The 17,834-nt window shown below is 35.1% G+C and overlaps 1 protein-coding gene and 1 pseudogene across 3 annotated transcripts; both read left to right on the forward strand.

The window, feature by feature from the left end:
* Nucleotides 1-3,054: 3,054 nt before the first annotated feature.
* Nucleotides 3,055-4,918, forward strand: LOC147499635 (uncharacterized; annotated as a pseudogene). Its single transcript, XR_015195981.1, has 2 exons — nucleotides 3,055-3,203; nucleotides 3,362-4,918. The product of XR_015195981.1 is annotated as an uncharacterized LOC147499635 (transcript).
* Nucleotides 4,599-13,014, forward strand: LOC147499636 (ubiquitin C-terminal hydrolase 12-like). Of its 2 annotated transcripts, XM_086561424.1 has the most exons (15): nucleotides 4,599-4,738; nucleotides 6,594-6,756; nucleotides 6,850-6,921; nucleotides 7,054-7,173; nucleotides 8,014-8,667; nucleotides 8,765-8,865; nucleotides 8,953-9,010; nucleotides 9,190-9,255; nucleotides 9,334-9,399; nucleotides 9,633-9,719; nucleotides 9,827-9,988; nucleotides 10,096-10,212; nucleotides 10,400-10,474; nucleotides 10,590-10,676; nucleotides 12,181-13,014. In XM_086561424.1, the coding sequence occupies exons 5-15, from the start codon at nucleotides 8,647-8,649 to the stop codon at nucleotides 12,190-12,192; spliced, it is 852 nt and encodes a 283-aa protein (XP_086417550.1). In that variant the 5' UTR covers nucleotides 4,599-4,738; nucleotides 6,594-6,756; nucleotides 6,850-6,921; nucleotides 7,054-7,173; nucleotides 8,014-8,646; the 3' UTR covers nucleotides 12,193-13,014. The 2 variants fall into 2 exon arrangements, with proteins under 2 accessions (XP_086417550.1, XP_086417549.1); XM_086561423.1 differs by having other exon boundaries at nucleotides 8,014-8,865.
* Nucleotides 13,015-17,834: the final 4,820 nt, after the last annotated feature.

Consider the following 17,834-nt stretch of genomic DNA (forward strand, 5'->3'; position numbering starts at 1 on the left):
CCTACCAGTTCGCGATAATGACATTAACGTGCTTCATCGTTCTCATGTTTTTGAATCATTAGAGCAAGGTGAGGCTCCTGCTATTGCATTTAATGTGAATGGTAATGACTATGATATGGGATATTATCTTCTTTGATGGTATTTACCCAAAATGGGGCACATTTGTTCAAGCCATTCGTTATCCAAGAAATAAGCATGAAAAGATCTTTACTCAACGCGTCAAGAAGCCGCAAGAAAGGATGTTGAAAGGGCGTTTGGAGTTTTTGCGACACGATGGCATATTGTTAAGGCTTCCGCCGCGTTGTCATAGTGTTGTTGTTCTTGGAGATATAATGAAGGCATGCATTATAATGCATAATATGATTGTTGAGAATGAGCGTGAAAGTGGAGTTTGGAATTGGAAAGGTCGAGGAAAGAAACAATACAAGCTCTTTCGTGAAGATGATGGTTTTCATTTTGTCTATCGGATGATTGAAGCAAGAAATAAGATCGTAAAATGAAGTTACACATACTAATCTTCAAAAGGACTTAGTTGAACATGTTTTTAATTGGACTGGCATTGAAGAAAGCAAAGCAGATCCGGTACCAATTTATGATCCAAATTGGTCGGATCCGGATGAGGGAGAAGGAGGCTTAAAATTAAAATGGAAATGAAAATGTATTTCCTATGTATTTCCTAACGTGAACTATTAAGTTCCAACGTATTTCCTATGTATTTCCTATGTATTTCCTAACGTGAACTATTAAGTTCCAAGCGTATTTCCTATGTATTTCCTAATGTATTTCCTATGTAGTTCCAACGATTTAATCGGTTGTATTTTAATGAACTATATTACAATGTATTTTAATTTGATTGGTAATTGTATTTCTATGAAAATAATTATATTGGACGAGAACATACATAGTGCATTAATTAAAAAAACAGTTAGATAAAAATACATAGTTCATTAATTAAAAATACAATGAAATTAAAATACATAGTGCATTAATTAAAAGACGATGAAATTAAAATACATAGTGCATTAATTAAAATACATAGTGCTTTAATTAAAATAAAATACTAGATAATTAAAATACATAAGCTTAGTTAGAGCCTAGAACCACCTCTAGACGTATTTCAGCTTGTTGTTGCTTTCGATTATAAAAGCGGTATCGGGATGGAGGACACTTGTATCGGTCGCTAAAATCTTAGCTTCATATTGCATCTTTTGAAACCCGATTTTTTCCAATTGAACCTGATTTTTTTTCTGCTTGAATCCGATTTTTTTCTTCTCTTGCCATCACAGTTCTTTGACCATATGCAAGTTCCCTTTCCCTAAGTTCTAAGCATTTTTGTGTTTCATTTGCATCTGTGCAAATGTATCCTCTAAACGTGTAAAGTAACCCTCCAACATACCAAATGATTTTTTCTTGGTTCCTTTTGGACTTGGCTTTCTTGATCCAAGAGGGCGCTCCCATTTCTTTTGGGCGCTCTATTTCTTGAGAACCCTCCAATTCAACTCCACCAACACTTGGTGAATTAGAAGTTGAATCTTCACCATCATTTTGCGACCTTTTTCCTTTTGGGGCGGCTTGACCTTGCCTCAAAAACGCTTACTCCACTTTGGATTATCCTTGAGTATAACGTAACAATGATCAATCAAAAAAAGCCGATTTTTTTTCTTGTTGGTTGATGCGTCATCCTTGCCTCGGACAACTAAAAAAAAATGGTGGTAATTAGACTAAAATAATCACTAGGACTAAGATAATTAAACTGCAATAATAATTAGACTAAGATAATAATTAGACTAAGACTAAAATGGAAATAATAAATACACTAAGATAATTAGGACGAAGACGGAAATAATTAGACTAAGACTAAGATAATCAATAAATTCCAAATTGACAACGTTGTAATTACCGGCTTTGTATTGTTGTACCACTTGCATGTCGAGCCTCCACGCATTCACAATTGCAACAAATTTGTTCATCATTTTTGAAATATATTTCCACCTTCCGCTAATTGAATCGGAGACCTATCCGACCCGTGCTTGATTGAACTCGTTTGTTACACGATTCCAAAATCCTTTTGCATTTTGGAAAGCACCAACAATAAGTCTTACACTAATTTTTTATCCAAGCAAGACATAGAGCTTGATCATCGGACATGCTAAAGTGAGCTCGCTTTTGCTTGAGTGCTACCACTTGCTTGAGATGCTTGAGTTGATGCCATTTGATATTTGGTTTTTTTAAGAACTGATTTTAAAGAAGAAGAAATATGATATATGATTGTTGGAAGTGTGAGTTGAAATGAAACAAATGTTGTATATATACCAAAGTTTTTTATTTTGACCGTTTTTTGACCGTTCTGACTTTTTGACCGTTGGTAGCCGTTAGGACTCCGGACGGGATGTTGGATTCCGTCTGGTGAGTTTTGTAATCCAGACGGAATCCAACATCCGATATAGAGTTAACAAGTCGATGAAAACTTCGGTGGTTGGTTTCACCTCGTTTTGAACTGGGGATAATTATCACCTTCATTATCACCCTGCATTGCACAGCAGTTTTGGACCCAAGTAGGTGATAATTATCACTACCCCCTCTCTATCACCTGCATTGCAAATGCTCTAAAGTGCTTAGTTATTACTGCCAATTAGTCAAAAAGGGCTTAGGGTATCACCAATGGGCCTGGATACGGGCCTCTATCTCCAAATTTAACGGAACTTAGTGAAAAACTGTTTCCAAAGCGGCCCTAAATGGGCTCAAATTTATCCATCCTGATATATGTCTTCATTTCCATGGATGTTTATAAAGACATGACTTCTCCGTTGGAACACCCATCGATATAGAGTTTTAGCTCCTCCTTATTTGCCGCCACCGGTAACCATCATTCATTTTAAAAAAATAGCCCAAACCTCAAAAACACTCTCTCAACAAAAAATGAGAAAAACTGCACCAAAATACCTCCTGAAAAACCTTCGCTACTCACTCTCCACCAATGGGCATCCTCAAAACCCTCTCTCTTCACATTTCACCCCTTTTCTCAAAACCCATCTCTACATCCCCACTTCCACCACCAGAATGGATAGAACCACTAACAGATATATCAGACCTTATAATAAACACTAAAAACCTTAAACCTTCACCTTGGGTAACACGTATAGTCACTATACTACTCAACTCTACAACGAATACCATTGAATCAAATCTCGATGAATATTGTAGTAAGTTTTTTATTAAGTTATCTCCTACTTTTGTTACTTATGTACTCAAGTTAGATAGTATTAAGCAGAAGCCTGAACTAGCTTATACATTTTTTACTTGGTGTGGTAGACAGAGAGATTATTTACATAGACTTGATACTTATGTTGTTTTAATTGAGATATTAGTGTTGGAAAAGGATGTAGAGAGGATTAGAGGACTAGTTGAGGAGATTAAGAGGAAGGGATTGTTAATGAATGTTATTTCGACGAATGCTTTGATTAAAAGCTTTGGGGTCTTGGGTATGGTTCAGGAATTGTTATGGATTTGGCGTCGAATGAAGGAAAGTGGGATTGAGCCTAGTTTGTTTATGTATAATTTTTTGATGGATGGGTTTGTGAATTCGATGTTTGTTGAGAGTGCCGAGAAGGTTTTTGATGCTATGGAAAGTGGGAAAATTTTGCCTGATGTTGTGAGTTATAATATTTTGATTAAAGGGTATTGTAAGGTTGGAAAACACGTAAAGGGTTGGAGAAGTTAAAGGAGATGGAAGTGAAAAGGGTTTTCCCGGATAAGATTACTTATATGACTTTGATTCAGTCGTGTTATTCGGAGGAGAATTTGGATTCTTGTTTGCGTCTTTTTAATGAGATGGAAGAGAAAGAGTTGGAGATTCCATCTCATGCTTATAGTTTAGTGATTAGTGGATTGTGTAAAGCCGGTAAATCAGTTGAAGGGTTTTCTGTTTTTGAAGGTATGGTCAGGAAGGGAGTGAAACCAAATGTAGCGATTTATACCGCTTTGATGGATTCGTATGCTAAGAATGGTAATGGGGATGAAACTATGAGGCTTTTCCAGAAAATGAAGGATGAAGGGTTCGAACCCGACGAGGTTACTTATGGGGTTATTGTTAACAGTTTATGCAAGACTGGGAAGTTAGACAATGCGGTGGAGTATTTCAATTTCTGTAAAGAGAGCAGTGTGCCAATTAATACCATGTTTTATTCTAGTTTAATTGATGGTCTTGGTAAAGCTGGGAGAGTGGATGAAGCGGAGAAGCTTTTTGATGAGATGGTTGACAAAGGATGCACACGAGATTCTCATTGCTACAATGCACTTATCGACACTTTTGCTAAGTGTGGAAAGATGGATGAAGCATTAATGCTGTTTAAGAGAATGGAGGAGGAGGGTTGTGATCAGACTGTTTACACGTACACCATACTCATTAGTGGATTGTTCAAAGAACACAGAAATGAAGAAGCATTGAAGTTTTGGGAGATGATGATTGATAAAGGTATCACACCTACACCTGCTTCTTTCAGAGCTCTTTCCACTGGGCTTTGCCTTTCAGGCAAAGTTGCAAGGGCTTGTAAGATATTAGATGAGTTAGCACCCATGGGGGTTCATCTGGAGGCGGCATATGAAGATATGATCCATGTCTTGTGCAAAGCAGGTCGCATAGAGCAGGCTTGCAAGTTGGCTGATGGAATTGTCGATAGGGGGCGTGAGATACCTGGAAGAGTTCGTACTGTTTTCATCAATGCCTTGAGAAAATCAGGTAATATTAACTTGGCCATCAAATTAATGCATAGTAAGATAGGAATAGGCTATGAAAGATGGCATGGTATCAAAACCCGAGTCAAGTTTCGAGTTCTCTTAGATAATTGAACTTGAAGTTTCTATATGTTTGTATTTGTATATTACGTTTCTAAAAGTGAAATTTGGTTCCTTCTTATTATCTGTGTTTCTGCTCCAGTTGTTTTACCTTTTTAAATGCATATTTTTTTTATAAGTGATTTTTATTAAGAGGGTAGCGCACATCACAAAATTACAGTAAAAAAAACTAAAGCGTAAAACAGTGAGTGAGGACCTCACTTGTTTACATAGAAAAAACTAAAATAGACAAACAAACTACCCAACAAAGACCACCGGCATCACTCTCCTGCTAAGACATTCGACCAATCGAAAACAAGGTCTTTGAATCTATAATTCCTTCTTTGATATGTAGTGGACATCCAATGCTACAATAGTCCTTCTGAATTGATAACCCTTTGCCCCTGAAGATATGGTTGTTTCTTGTTTTCCACGGCATCCAAATAGTTGCATACGGTAATAGACGGCATATCTTGTTTGTATCTTCTCCTTTGTCATAGTGATAGAAAATTTTGTAAAGATTCAGCTTGAGCAAGTAGTGGAAAAGCTATTACCCTTGGTTGTGTCAGCTCTGCCCACACCTCTAAAGAAAAAGAACAGTGTAAGGAAAGATGACAAATATTCTTATCAAATGTGTCACACATTGTACATACTTGAGACACCATAGTTCCCCTGTGTTTGAGTACATCAGCAGTGTTAATGCAACCCGAAATGGCCTACCAAAATAAAATTTTCACCTTCAAAGAGATGGGAACCTGCCACACCAGTTTAGTGGGAAAAGAGAGGGGTTGGTACTCTCTTGGTCTCTACCTTCAGGCTTCAGCAGTTAGAATACCATAGAAAGTGCTCACCGAGAAGATACCATCCTTCGTTGAGCACCACAAACACCTGTCTTCCTGGTCAGTTATCTCCACCGTATCCAAAAGCATGGCCAAGTTGGCATATTTCTATTTCTATTTCTTCCCCTACTTTAAATATTTTCAGTTCCAAGTTTACAGACTTGGGTCTTCTACAGTGAAAACACCATCTCAGTCACTCATCTCATTAATAAAATTGTTGTTCACCTAGCAAGACATAGAACTTAGCGCTGTTTCTGAAATCATTTTTTGTACCACATAAATAGTAAACTATCCAAATTTCTCAAATTTCTAAGAGAGTTCGTGTGCTGGATAGGTGTATAGGATGGCGATTTCTCACAAGGCTTAGGAGAGAAGTTTCCCGCCCAACATAGAAACTTTACTGACCAAGTTGTCTAGTGCCGGTACAGAGTCTCAAATCTAACATCTTTGTGGTTTTACTTGTCAGAAATCATTCCGAATATGAACTATTTAAAACTGGAACTCTGTTAGTGTGGAATCTGGACAGGAATGGCTTTCTTAGGGACTTTTGTTCACCTTTCCATTACAATGGTGATTATTTTCAATTTACCTAATTGGATGAACATTTCTAACTTTCGTATCTCGTCCTAGATATAATAGCAGTTCTAGGTTCCTTATCAATAACTTTGGTGCTGGTAGCACTCTAAAAGCTAAGGACAGCTTCAGGGCATATGGGCCTCTATTTTCATATTTGAAGGAACACCTCACCACAGACTTTTATATTTGTCATCCTTAAAAACGAGAGATTACCACCTTTGAAACAAAAACACCCCCCTAGCAACCCAAAAACAAGCTCCCAATTGACTACCCAGTCCCTATCAAAACAATAAAATTTCTACTTGTTTGAGTCCCCTAATACACCAGCTTTTTACTCTAATGAAGTTTTGGACACTGCACGGGAGATGTCATTGGACAATCACTCACTCCTAAAGGACCAGGCTTGCCTTTTCCTGCTGCACTATTAAGCCAGGATGATATGAACCTGTCAAGACCTTTCAAGAGGGTCAGGGAAGAAGAAGAAGAAGAAGAAACAGAACACCTATGGGTAAGGATCATATTGTACATACCAGTTAATGGCATTTTTGAATGTTCATTTGGTAAATTGCTTTAGCTGAGCACGTGCATTGCCATCTTGTAGGTGAGGTTGAAGAAAAAACAAGAAGAGAAGAAACACAAGAAAATGGAGGCTCAACTTTGTACCATTATAAAGGTTTATACTTTCTCTTGTTTTACTAGTGACTGTAGTATTTTGAAAATTAGATAAAATTGGTGTTTATTCAATGAGTTATCCAATTACTTCTTTTAGTAGTTTGGAAACTGCTAAGCTTATCTTTTATTTTAGGTTGCACGGAATGAGGACCTTGTCAAACAGATTGGAAGAGATTTTTATTTTGATCTCGTGGATCATGACAAAGTCCATTCTTTTTGTGTACAGAAGCACATCTCTTTCATTGTTTTCAAGGTATTCCATTTATTTTAAGAGTTTGGCATTTCCTCATTTTAGTGCTTAACAATTCTAGTGTTTTGTTGTTTGAAGCTTAGAATGTCTTGATTTCCAGATATTTAATACAGTAAGTGAATTTTAGGAGTGATTTAAACTCTTGATAGCTTTATTTATTTTCTAATAACTTGATGAAATGAAGTTAGTATGTCGATATCATTGCATCATTATATATATTTTAAAGGTTTGGCAACTATTAAGAATCCATTGTATATGCTTGTTTGGTAAAAAAAAAACTTAGAAACCATTATTGCATAATTGATTTTGCACACAAAAATACTTGTTTGGTAAAAAAACAATACATTAAAGAATGAGAAACAAAAATTCTGGAGCTTTCGCTTGACATGAGTTACCTTATTTTATTCATTTTTTAATTTTGTGAAGTTTTCTCTTTACAATTTTATCTCAGTCAGTAATTAACTCAAGTAGTGTTTGGTATCATCTCTTCCATAAAGGTTAATATCAAAATTAATTACGCTAAAATTGATTTTATAAACATAATTAGTTCTACTTAGAATGGTTTATGGCCCCTAAGTTACTACTTTTTTTTATCAATTTATGCGTAAGTTGGTAGGGGAACTCCAAGAAAATCTATTTGATTGGGCACGTGCTACTCCATTAGTCCATTGTTTGGGTGTAAAATTTGTTAATGTTTTTCACTTTTTCTACAAAAATCAGATACAGTTTGTTGTTGATTTTATTTTTCAATATCAGATATAACCTTGTTAGTTATTATGGTTATAGAATGAACTGATGGGAAATGATTATAGATCGAATTTTTAATTCTGAAATTGTTTGCAGGAAGAAGTTGAAAAGAAGTTTGGTATACCAGTTCAGTTTCAGCGGTTATGGCTGTGGGCAAAGCACCAAAATCATACTTATTGTTCATTAACAGCCCAGGAGGAGATACAATCTGTAAATTACTTATGTCATACCTTTTCCTATGCGTATGCGCGCGCTATTGCACTTTAACAATTTAAAAGTTCTATGGAGCTGAGGGATTCATTTGCTATCCCTCAAAGTTTCTAAGACGCGGAATTTTATAGTTACAATAATTTAGTTCAACAATTCATAGGGTTAAGAGTTTCCGACCTTTGTTTTTTTTGGTATGGGGTTCCAACAAGCGAGAGTAAGAGTAAGTAAGTTCTAAACGATTTTTGTTTAGAGCTGTAAGCACTTACATTTATGTTGTTGTCATTATCATAATTTGAATTCTATAAGATCTAATTGGATATCTTATTTGGGTGTCCAAACACATTTTCCTCGTAAATTATTAGATCGAACCTTTTCAATTATGATGAGGTTGTGTAAAGAGTTGCGGGCGAACTTGGAGTTGATGATCCATCAAAAGTCAGGCTTACGGCTCACAATTGTTACTCTCAACAACCTAAACCAACTCCTATTAGGTACCAGGTTGTGCATCATTTGTCAGATATGCTGGTCCATTACAGGAAGGTGGTTCCATCTCTGATTCTGAATCACTGAGGCTTTTTGTATTTTTGTTTTTGCTGAGCAAATGGTTGAATATTTTGAGGGGAATTCTTCCATACAGACTTCTGATATCTTGTATTATGAAGTATTGGGCATTCCTTTACCGGAACTGCAAGTGTTTAAAACGCTGAAGGTTGCCTTTCATCATCCGACAAACATGAAGTATGCCTAATACATACACTTCAGCTTTTATACCTTTGTTGTTTATCTAGTATACGTAAACCTGACTCATTTTCAGGTTATTCTCAGGATTAAACTGCCAAAGGAAAGCACTGTGGGGGACTTGTTAAATGACCTGAAAAGGAAGGTACTTATTGCTACAATGTGCACATTTTATGCAATGTTATCATCCTAGTAGGTAGTTGGGGCGAGGCAATTGAACTGAAGACAAGAATGATTATTGCTACGATATGCACATCTTATGCTAGTTGGTAGCAGGGATGCTTAGATTATAATTCTGTTAAGATGGTTCTTATTCTGTAACAGGTTGAGCTGTCTCCTCCTAATGCGGAGCTTAGATTGCTTGAAATTTTCTATCATAAGATCTATAAGGTGGGAAACCTTTATTTTGGTTACAATGTCAGTGTTTTGGCGTCCATGTCAAAAGATTGAGAAATTAAATTCTTGCAGATTTATCCTGCTACTGAAAAGATTGAGAATATAAATGACCAGTACTGGACGTTACGTGCAGAGGAGGCAAGTTGCATTTTTTTCGTTGGACACTAATATTTGCTTATGCGATTTGAGATCTCAAATCCATATATTGGGAAGTTTTATGTGCATTTTTCCCTTGGACCCTATTATTTGTTGGTGAAGCAATTTGAGTCCTCTAATCTTTATTTTTGGAGATAGTTGAGTACATTGAAGGTGGGGTTACAGATTTCTCTGCTAGTTAGATTGTTTGATCCTTCTTATATGTTCTATCACAGATTCCAGAGGAAGAGAAGAACCTTGGTGCTCATGATCGCCTAATTCATATTTATCATTTCAGCAAAGACATCTCTCAGAATCAGATGGTAAGTTTAGATATTAAGCACAGCTCAAGTCCAATTGGTACTTGTGCAGTGATGAATGGCAATGTTCAACCTCTTGAATGTTTGGAATCTTTTCATATTTCAATCAGCTGGTTCAGAATTTCGGCAAACCATTTTTTCTTGTCATTTATGAGGGTGAGACTTTAGCTGAAGTTAAGGGGAATATTCCAGAGGAAGAGAAGAACCTTGGTGCTCATGATCGCCTAATTCATATTTATCATTTCAGCAAAGACATCTCTCAGAATCAGATGGTAAGTTTAGATATTAAGCACAGCTCAAGTCCAATTGGTACTTGTGCAGTGATGAATGGCAATGTTCAACCTCTTGAATGTTTGGAATCTTTTCATATTTCAATCAGCTGGTTCAGAATTTCGGCAAACCATTCTTTCTTGTCATTTATGAGGGTGAGACTTTAGCTGAAGTTAAGGTGCACATAAATAAGAAATTGCTTGTCCCAGATGAGGAGTTCTCTCAGGTACTTTTCTCCTGCACACAGTTGATTAGAGACCATCTTATTTCATCTTAGTTTGAGTCGCTCAATACGAAGTAAAGATACATCTATATCACATTATTTGGTAACTTCGCTTAATTACTGTGAAATTTGACTTTTCTAATGTTTGATGCGATGAAAATCTAAATTTAGAACTCATTATTTTGGCCAGTGGAAGTTCGCTTTTTTGTCATTGGGTCTCCCTGAGTACTTCGAGGACACAGATATTGTGTCTATTCATTTTCAGGTCTGTCTATCTGAACTTTATATTATGCATCCCCTGTTTCTTGGCTTATGTATTTCTTTTATTTTCTGTGAGTTCTGCTTGATAAATGCCTTGTTTCCTATGGTGTTGCCTACAGAGAAGAGAGATGTGTGGAGCATGGGAGCAGTATCTTGGGTTGGAGCACTGTGATAGTACTCAATCATGGGCTTCTGTATCCAATCAGGTTCATAATAATTTGTTTGAACAGTAATTTGATATGTATGTGATGTATCTTGTTGGCGGAAGCTTCAACAATGGATAAACATCAATAAGATTTAATAAATCAAACACCTAAATCTAGGGTTTAAACCTTCAATCATGAAGAACAATTCTTTTAGAATAAATATTCAATAACAACCATCTAACAACAATGAAGGCCTAGATGCCTTTATATAATAAACTTTGTTCCTAAGTCTATTTAGAAACCAAAATAGAAACCTTACTAAATAACCTAGATCTAAAACAAATAGGAAACTCTTCTAACTTAATAAGACTACTAATAATATAATTAGAACTATCTAATATTGTTCCATGCTCATGCATCAGTATGTCTACATGTGTACTTCATATATGTGTGTCCCAAATTCACTTTTACCTTTTTATTTTTTATTTTCTAATTAAAATCTGTATTAGTCCTTAGTTCCACACTTCCACACGGATTTTGTCTGATTTGTGTAGTTTTGAATTTATAATAATTTATTTTATCAATTATGTAAAGACTTGCTTTTCTCCCATTATTGCGGACTTTTGCCAAATGTTGGATGGGTAAAAATGCACAGAATATATCCCGAAAGAGTTTCATTTTTTGTAACAATGACCCTCCATATTTTCAAACAATATGCATAATTCGAGTCCTAGCTTATTTTCTGTTGATGCTAAGTTTAGTAGTTATTTATTTTGGTTTCCAAATTGGAAATTCATGTTCTCCAAAGAATCTCTTGTATAAATAAGGCCTGTGGCCAAATCAAATTGTTGTTTTTAGAAAAATTTATTTGTTTTGGATGAAGATGTGTTGTTTTAGGGTCTATCCCGTTGCCCTTAAATTAGGGATTATTTATATTTGGTGACGTTTTTGGACTTGCTTCTGCCTCTGAAACCCATCCGAATCCATGTCGGTCCCGCGAGGCATCTACCTCTTGTTTCGCATACATGGGCACATGCTGCTGCTAAAATTTCAGGTTAGAATTTCTGAACATTAAAACAAATTAACAAGAAGTTAAACCCCAAAAAAGAGATGATGAAACAAATTGCATTGAGGAAAAGAAAAAAAAAAAAGAAAAATAAAACCATGAAACTGTTGTAATGACCAATAAGACTTGACTGTAACATCATCAAGACCAGTCCTATACTATTATGAAGGAACTTTAATCTTGGCCCTTTCTTAGTTATCATCACAGCCAAACTGTCCTAGCCAGTGCATCAGCACCCATCTTCGAGAATGTTAAGGTAGTTAAGTAGGCAAATTGTTTCAGTTGTATTGGGTTTTGATGAATTTTACTACTATCATCTTGGAAAATTAAGATGGCCACACATGATTCTTGTGTCATTACTCTACATGCAATTGGCAGTGACAAGCTTTTGGGGGTTGAAGTTGGTGATAAGTCTGCTAGAAATAACTTGTATAAATGTTTTTCTGTTGGCAAGAAAATGTTGGTGTACTCAAATTTTGACTTGTTCCACCACTGCAGGTGATGGATTGAACCTTACCACTTAATACCAATGCTTCACTTATTCCAGAGACTGCATCAACAACTAACATTGAAGATTTAGAGTTAGCCATGGCTATTAATGCCTCAATTCATTCCGCCATGGAGGAGAGAACACCACATCCAAATGCACACATGAGCTCTGTAATCAGTCACACAAATGATTGCATCAACTCTTTGGACACCAACTCTAGTCAGAGTGATTCTGGTCCGCTAAGACGAGCTGCAGCTCCTTTAATTGGTACTAGCAGTAGATTGTCGTACCAACCTGCTCAAGACACATACAATGGAGGGGATGTGTGTGAAGCTGGGCCCAGTGACAGTGCTACTCAGAGCGGACCTTCCTCATGTGTAATGTCTGGATGCTCCTTTAGAAGGTGCTTGCGTCCCTTGTGGTCATATGGCTAGGTGTATGTCTTGTTTGAATGAGATCAGAGCTAAAAAGTGGGGTTTGCCCAGTCTGTAGGGCCAAGGTAAAGCAGGTGCTAAGGATTTATGCTGTGTGAGAGGCCACCAGAGATATGTTGTTGCTTCAGGGTTCTTGAATTTATCCGCATTCGGTGGGGACAGGGTAGGTTCCCTTAGTCATTGAAGACAACATGGCCTTAGGCGTACTGAATCTCTGAAAGCAAGAGAGATGCCAACAATGAAATGTACAGGTTCTTATTAGTTAGGTGTGTGCATATATCAATATGTTTGTACTATGGAGTAATATTTCATTATGCTGATTTAGGGTTGAATTTCAATGCCTCGTACTTCAACTTTTGACTACCCAAACTATTATATATGATTAATGACAATGGTAAATTGTTGATCCCTCGTTTCTTTTAAGAACCCTAACACGGTAAACCAGTACTCGATTTTGTTACCTCCTTGCAAGCATACAACAGTACTTAGGTTTTGTTACTTCAGTGCAATTGTAAAAATAGTACCAGCACTATTTTCTCTGTAAGTAGCTGTTTGTAAGGGCATCTCCAATGGGGGGTGTAAACCGTATAGAGTGGAAATTTTACACCCAAAATATAAAAAAAATCTCTCCAATGGGGGTGTTATACCGTAGGTAATAGTGTATTAGCTAATAGAGAGGGTTAAGTGACGTCCCAGTTTAAATTAAAAAGAGGTACCAGTTTAAAATCTTTTTTTTTTCTGATGTGTATAGAGTGTGGATATTTTGCTATATAATAGTATACAATTGTAAAATCTAATATTCTTTAGGTGGAGGTAATCTTATCGAGTGCCCTAAAATGGTTCTTTCGTTATTCTTATCAGTTGTAAATGTGGACCCCATTGGAGACAGTAACATGATTTGATAGATTACTCATTCTAAATGGTTTTGTTTTACCCTCCAAATATTAAACACTCATTCTAGCTTTGTTTTTACTCCAAATATGCTCGGTGAGCCTTTCCATTTTCCACGATTTCAAGACTAGTCATTGATAGACAGTTTGGCCATGGTTTGTATTATTGTATAGAAAGCAAGAGAGATGCGAACAATATGATGTATATGCTTTTAAGTTTTTGGTGTCTGCAGACAGAACCTATTGCTTCATACATCAAATCCAAATGTGCAAGTATTGACATGTCTAAACATGAATATCTCACAAAAGTTACTTGCATTTAGAAACATCACAAAAGTTACTTGCATTTAGAAACATCCGTGTTGGACACACGGATACATTGTTCATGCAATATCAAACTAGGGTTTCTTCTATACCCTAAAACGGCTAAGAACATAATCTATTAACATAGTTACAACTCCATGATGTGTCACACGTCATAATTATTTGTATATAGGGAGGAGCTTTCTAAGGTCTTGAGCCCAAGAATTGGTTGTGTAACTAAATAATAGTAATAGTTTTCTTTTAAATTAGCTGTGTCATTGTGTCCTACTTGATATAGGTCGCCATGTCAAACACCAACACGGCGTACTTTTGTTAATGTGACTTAATTCTATCATGTTAGTTTTCACAAATTACTTTTATTAGCAGATTAAGCATTACCCACAGTAATTGTGATTCTGCTATTGAGTAGACATAATGAGTCAACACTAAAATTTAAATTCAAACTCCAACAACAAACTGACTGTTCTTTTCCTGAACTACATACATTTTTCTTTGAGATAAAACAACTTTATTAAGGTAATTGAAAGATCACTAGACGAGGATGAGAGGACATGCAGAAATGAAGTGAGAAATCCCTCAAGTGATGGCGTCTAAGTCTTCCAACTTTTATGCATAAAAAAGCAATCCTTTGAATACATAATGTACACCATATGAATCTCTTCCTTCTCCTTCAAAAAGAAGACGAATTCGTTTTCAACTGTAATCCCACAGAAGAGCAAAAGGACCAGGTTCATTAATGCATCACTAGCATAAGTGCACGTGCGGAGGCAAAAGAAGCTTATGACACTATACACCCAAAAAGCATGCATTCCAAAATTAATTTGATATGATCCATTTTAAACGTGTTTAAATTGCATATATATAAATATGTAAACAAAACTTATTATATTAGATGATGTACACAAAAACAACTCAGTTTTTAACTTGCTAAAATGTAAGAGCTTTTAACTTGCTAAGTTGGTTGGAATAGCTCAATTTTTGAGGATTTATATTTGATGAAAGATTTAACACTGCCCTTTTGGAGTTTAATTTGCTAAGTGCTTTGCAAGCACAACCTGGTATCACAGGCATCCATGCTTCAAAAAAGTTTTAGGATCTCAAAGATGAAGTTCTTTTCACTGATAACCGCTTCGTTCATAAGGAAATGCATGCTATTGGAGGAATATATTGATCACCATGTGAATACAGTTGGGTATAATCTCTCGCCTAATGCACCACCATACTGGTTGCTCAAAAATTCGTATGGGGACCAAAATCCACATGGACAATTACGTTCTTGGTGTAGGTTGTTCTTCGTGTAGGTTTTGATAATTACATTCATATGTTTTAAGTTTATCGTTTAATAAATTTTTTACTTGTTTTTGTCAAACTAGTTACTAATTTGTTATTTTGTCAACTTTGAAGTACTCCTAGGTTTTAGGTTTTATTATGACATCTATTAGACCCCACTAATTGTCTTTAAAAAACATTTTTAAATGAAAATATCAAGAGGTTTGATATGCCGCAATGGGTCAACGGATTTATAATGAACTTTATTCTTTCTAGTTCGAACTTGTTGGACTCACTCCTTACCAATTTATTTATAATTATCAAGAGGTTTATCGTTTAATATTTTGTTTTTTGTTTTTTGTTTTTTGTCAAACTAGTTACTAATTTGTTATTTTGTCATCTTTGAAGCACTCTAACCATTTTCATGCTTGTTAAAAATGGGCGGGCAATGATTGTTTTTTTTATTATTATTATTATTATTTTGTTTAACATTTGTCTTATAATTTATAGGAATCAGCAAGAGTGAGAATCAAAATTGACAGCTTTGACATGGTATATACGGAGTTTTCTTTGCTAACAGCTTTGCAAGCACAGCCGGTGATCACATCCCTCCATGCTTCAGAGAAGTTTTGTGATCTTAAAAATGAAACTCTTTTCACTGATCTTCGCTTTGGCCAAAAGGAAATGCAACAGGAGGATTATCTTAATCACCACGTGAATATAGTTGGGTATAATCTCTCTGTTGATGCACCACCCTATTGGCTAATCATAAATTCGTATGGGGATGAATGGGGGGTTCAGGGTATTGGCAAAATCCATGTGGACTATTACGTTCTTGGTATTGGTATTGAAAATTTCATTCTAATACTAAAAGACAAAAGGTATGTTTTACATTTACCGTTTAATAAATTTTTTTACTTGTTTTTGTCAAACTCGTTACTAAATTGTTATTTTGTCATCTTTGAAGCACTCCGACCATTTCCATGGCTGAATCTGAAATATCAAAAGGTGTTGATAGCAAATGCTTTGATTTGCAGGTTCGTATGCTCTTATTGATGCAAACAAAATAGTAACTTATTTACAATTGAAAGTAGAAAAGCAAAGATTTCCTATCATAGTTGGATGTGTCATATTATTTCTTTATTTTATGATCTTTCACATTTTTAGATGGTTAAAGTATGACAAGAGCTTTTCTTTTTTGCTGAAAAAGATAAATATAAATATAAATAACACACAAATATTCTTTTAAAGACCACCCCCAATGCAAAGTTCATAACAATTCCTTGTTTTACTGTTATTTTGAGCTTAATTAAACAAACAATTAAGCACTCTAAACTCTAAAGACTCGTCTCCTACAAATTGCACATGAGCATGTTGGCTCGCTCAACGACCAACTTAGCAACCTCAAAAGGCTATCACCATGAGCTTATAGCTTGATAAGTTTTGCTAAATACACGAGTAAAAGATTCTCTAAAAAAACAAAAAACAAAAAACACAAAACACGCAAAGAAACTAGGTTTTATTAGGAGATATATTGGACCCACTAATTGTCTTTAAAGATCATTTTTAAATGAGAATATCAAGAGGTTTAATATGCCACAATGGGAATTGTTAATTATTAGGGCATTACCATTAATCATTTTTTGTTCCTAATTAGATTTTAATTCACAATTAAGTGATTGGCTGGTCCTACACTCTTACTTCCATCGTGTTGATTTGCATTTGACTTTGGTATAAGTATTTAAATTGTTGTAATATGGTAATGTCATGCGTGTGTTTCTCAATTTGTCACAAACAATAAAAGAGAATGACCACAAAGCAAGGCCTAAAAAACAATTCAACATACAACATAATGTTTAAGTTGTAGTTGCTTCTCTAATCGTTATATTACAAATCGGCCACAAAAACAGTTGTCAAACAATTTTTTGATTCAAATTTATAAGAAATACATATTCATCAATCTATTTTGGGGATGTTGGAAAATTTCAAAACTAGTTTTTTGTTATTGTTGTTGTGTGTTTTTAATGCGGTGTGTGATGCTCTCCATGGTGTCAAGACGATCCTTGCCAAATCTATTTTTTTGGCTAATAAGCATATAAGGCTTCTTTGGACACTTTCATGTTGCTAATCTATTTATTGCTAATAACAATCTCACAATTTGTTAATTCCAATGAAATCTCGTCTACAATCATTTTATCTTGACAAAAAAATAAAAATAAATGCACACTTGTTATTTTTTTGAGACCATCATAAATCCATAACAACTATATATATTTTTTGTTTATTATTATTTTTATTATTTAGTTTTAATGGACCAATCAAGTACCATACTCCCATCACCCCTTGCTGGCTCGCTTAACTGCTAAATTAACAACGCAAAATGCTATCATCATCATGAGCTCATAACTCAATAAGGTTTTAACTATATACACGAGTGAAAAGCTTCTATAGGCCAAATAATTCATCAACACGAAGAAATTGAATCTCTCGAAACAAATTAACAAAATAAATTTAAAATACACAGAGAAAAGTAATGAATATTATGAAATTAACAACATTGTAAAATTAAGTTTATGTAAGTCAAGATTTGCTACTTACATTTTTGGCACTTATAAGTAACAAAAATATACCATAAAAAAGGTATTTTTATTTTTATTTTTTGCTAAGCCATATTTTATATATATCATAATAAAATTTATATACAGTTAACCTCTAAACAACACTGTGGCAGAGAACACATGTCAG

Source organism: Coptis chinensis, chromosome 5 (genome assembly GCF_015680905.1).
Source record: "Coptis chinensis isolate HL-2020 chromosome 5, ASM1568090v1, whole genome shotgun sequence".
Classification (NCBI taxonomy): Eukaryota; Viridiplantae; Streptophyta; class Magnoliopsida; order Ranunculales; family Ranunculaceae; genus Coptis; species Coptis chinensis.

Bases quoted from the DNA above. Each gene is read 5' to 3' on its own strand.
- LOC147499636 (XM_086561423.1), top strand. From the start codon at position 8,729: ATGGTTGAATATTTTGAGGGGAATTCTTCCATACAGACTTCTGATATC. The intron at 9,011-9,189 runs GTACTTATTGCT...ATTCTGTAACAG, and splicing joins TAAATGACCTGAAAAGGAAG to GTTGAGCTGTCTCCTCCTAA. The intron at 9,400-9,632 runs GCAAGTTGCATT...GTTCTATCACAG, and splicing joins GGACGTTACGTGCAGAGGAG to ATTCCAGAGGAAGAGAAGAA.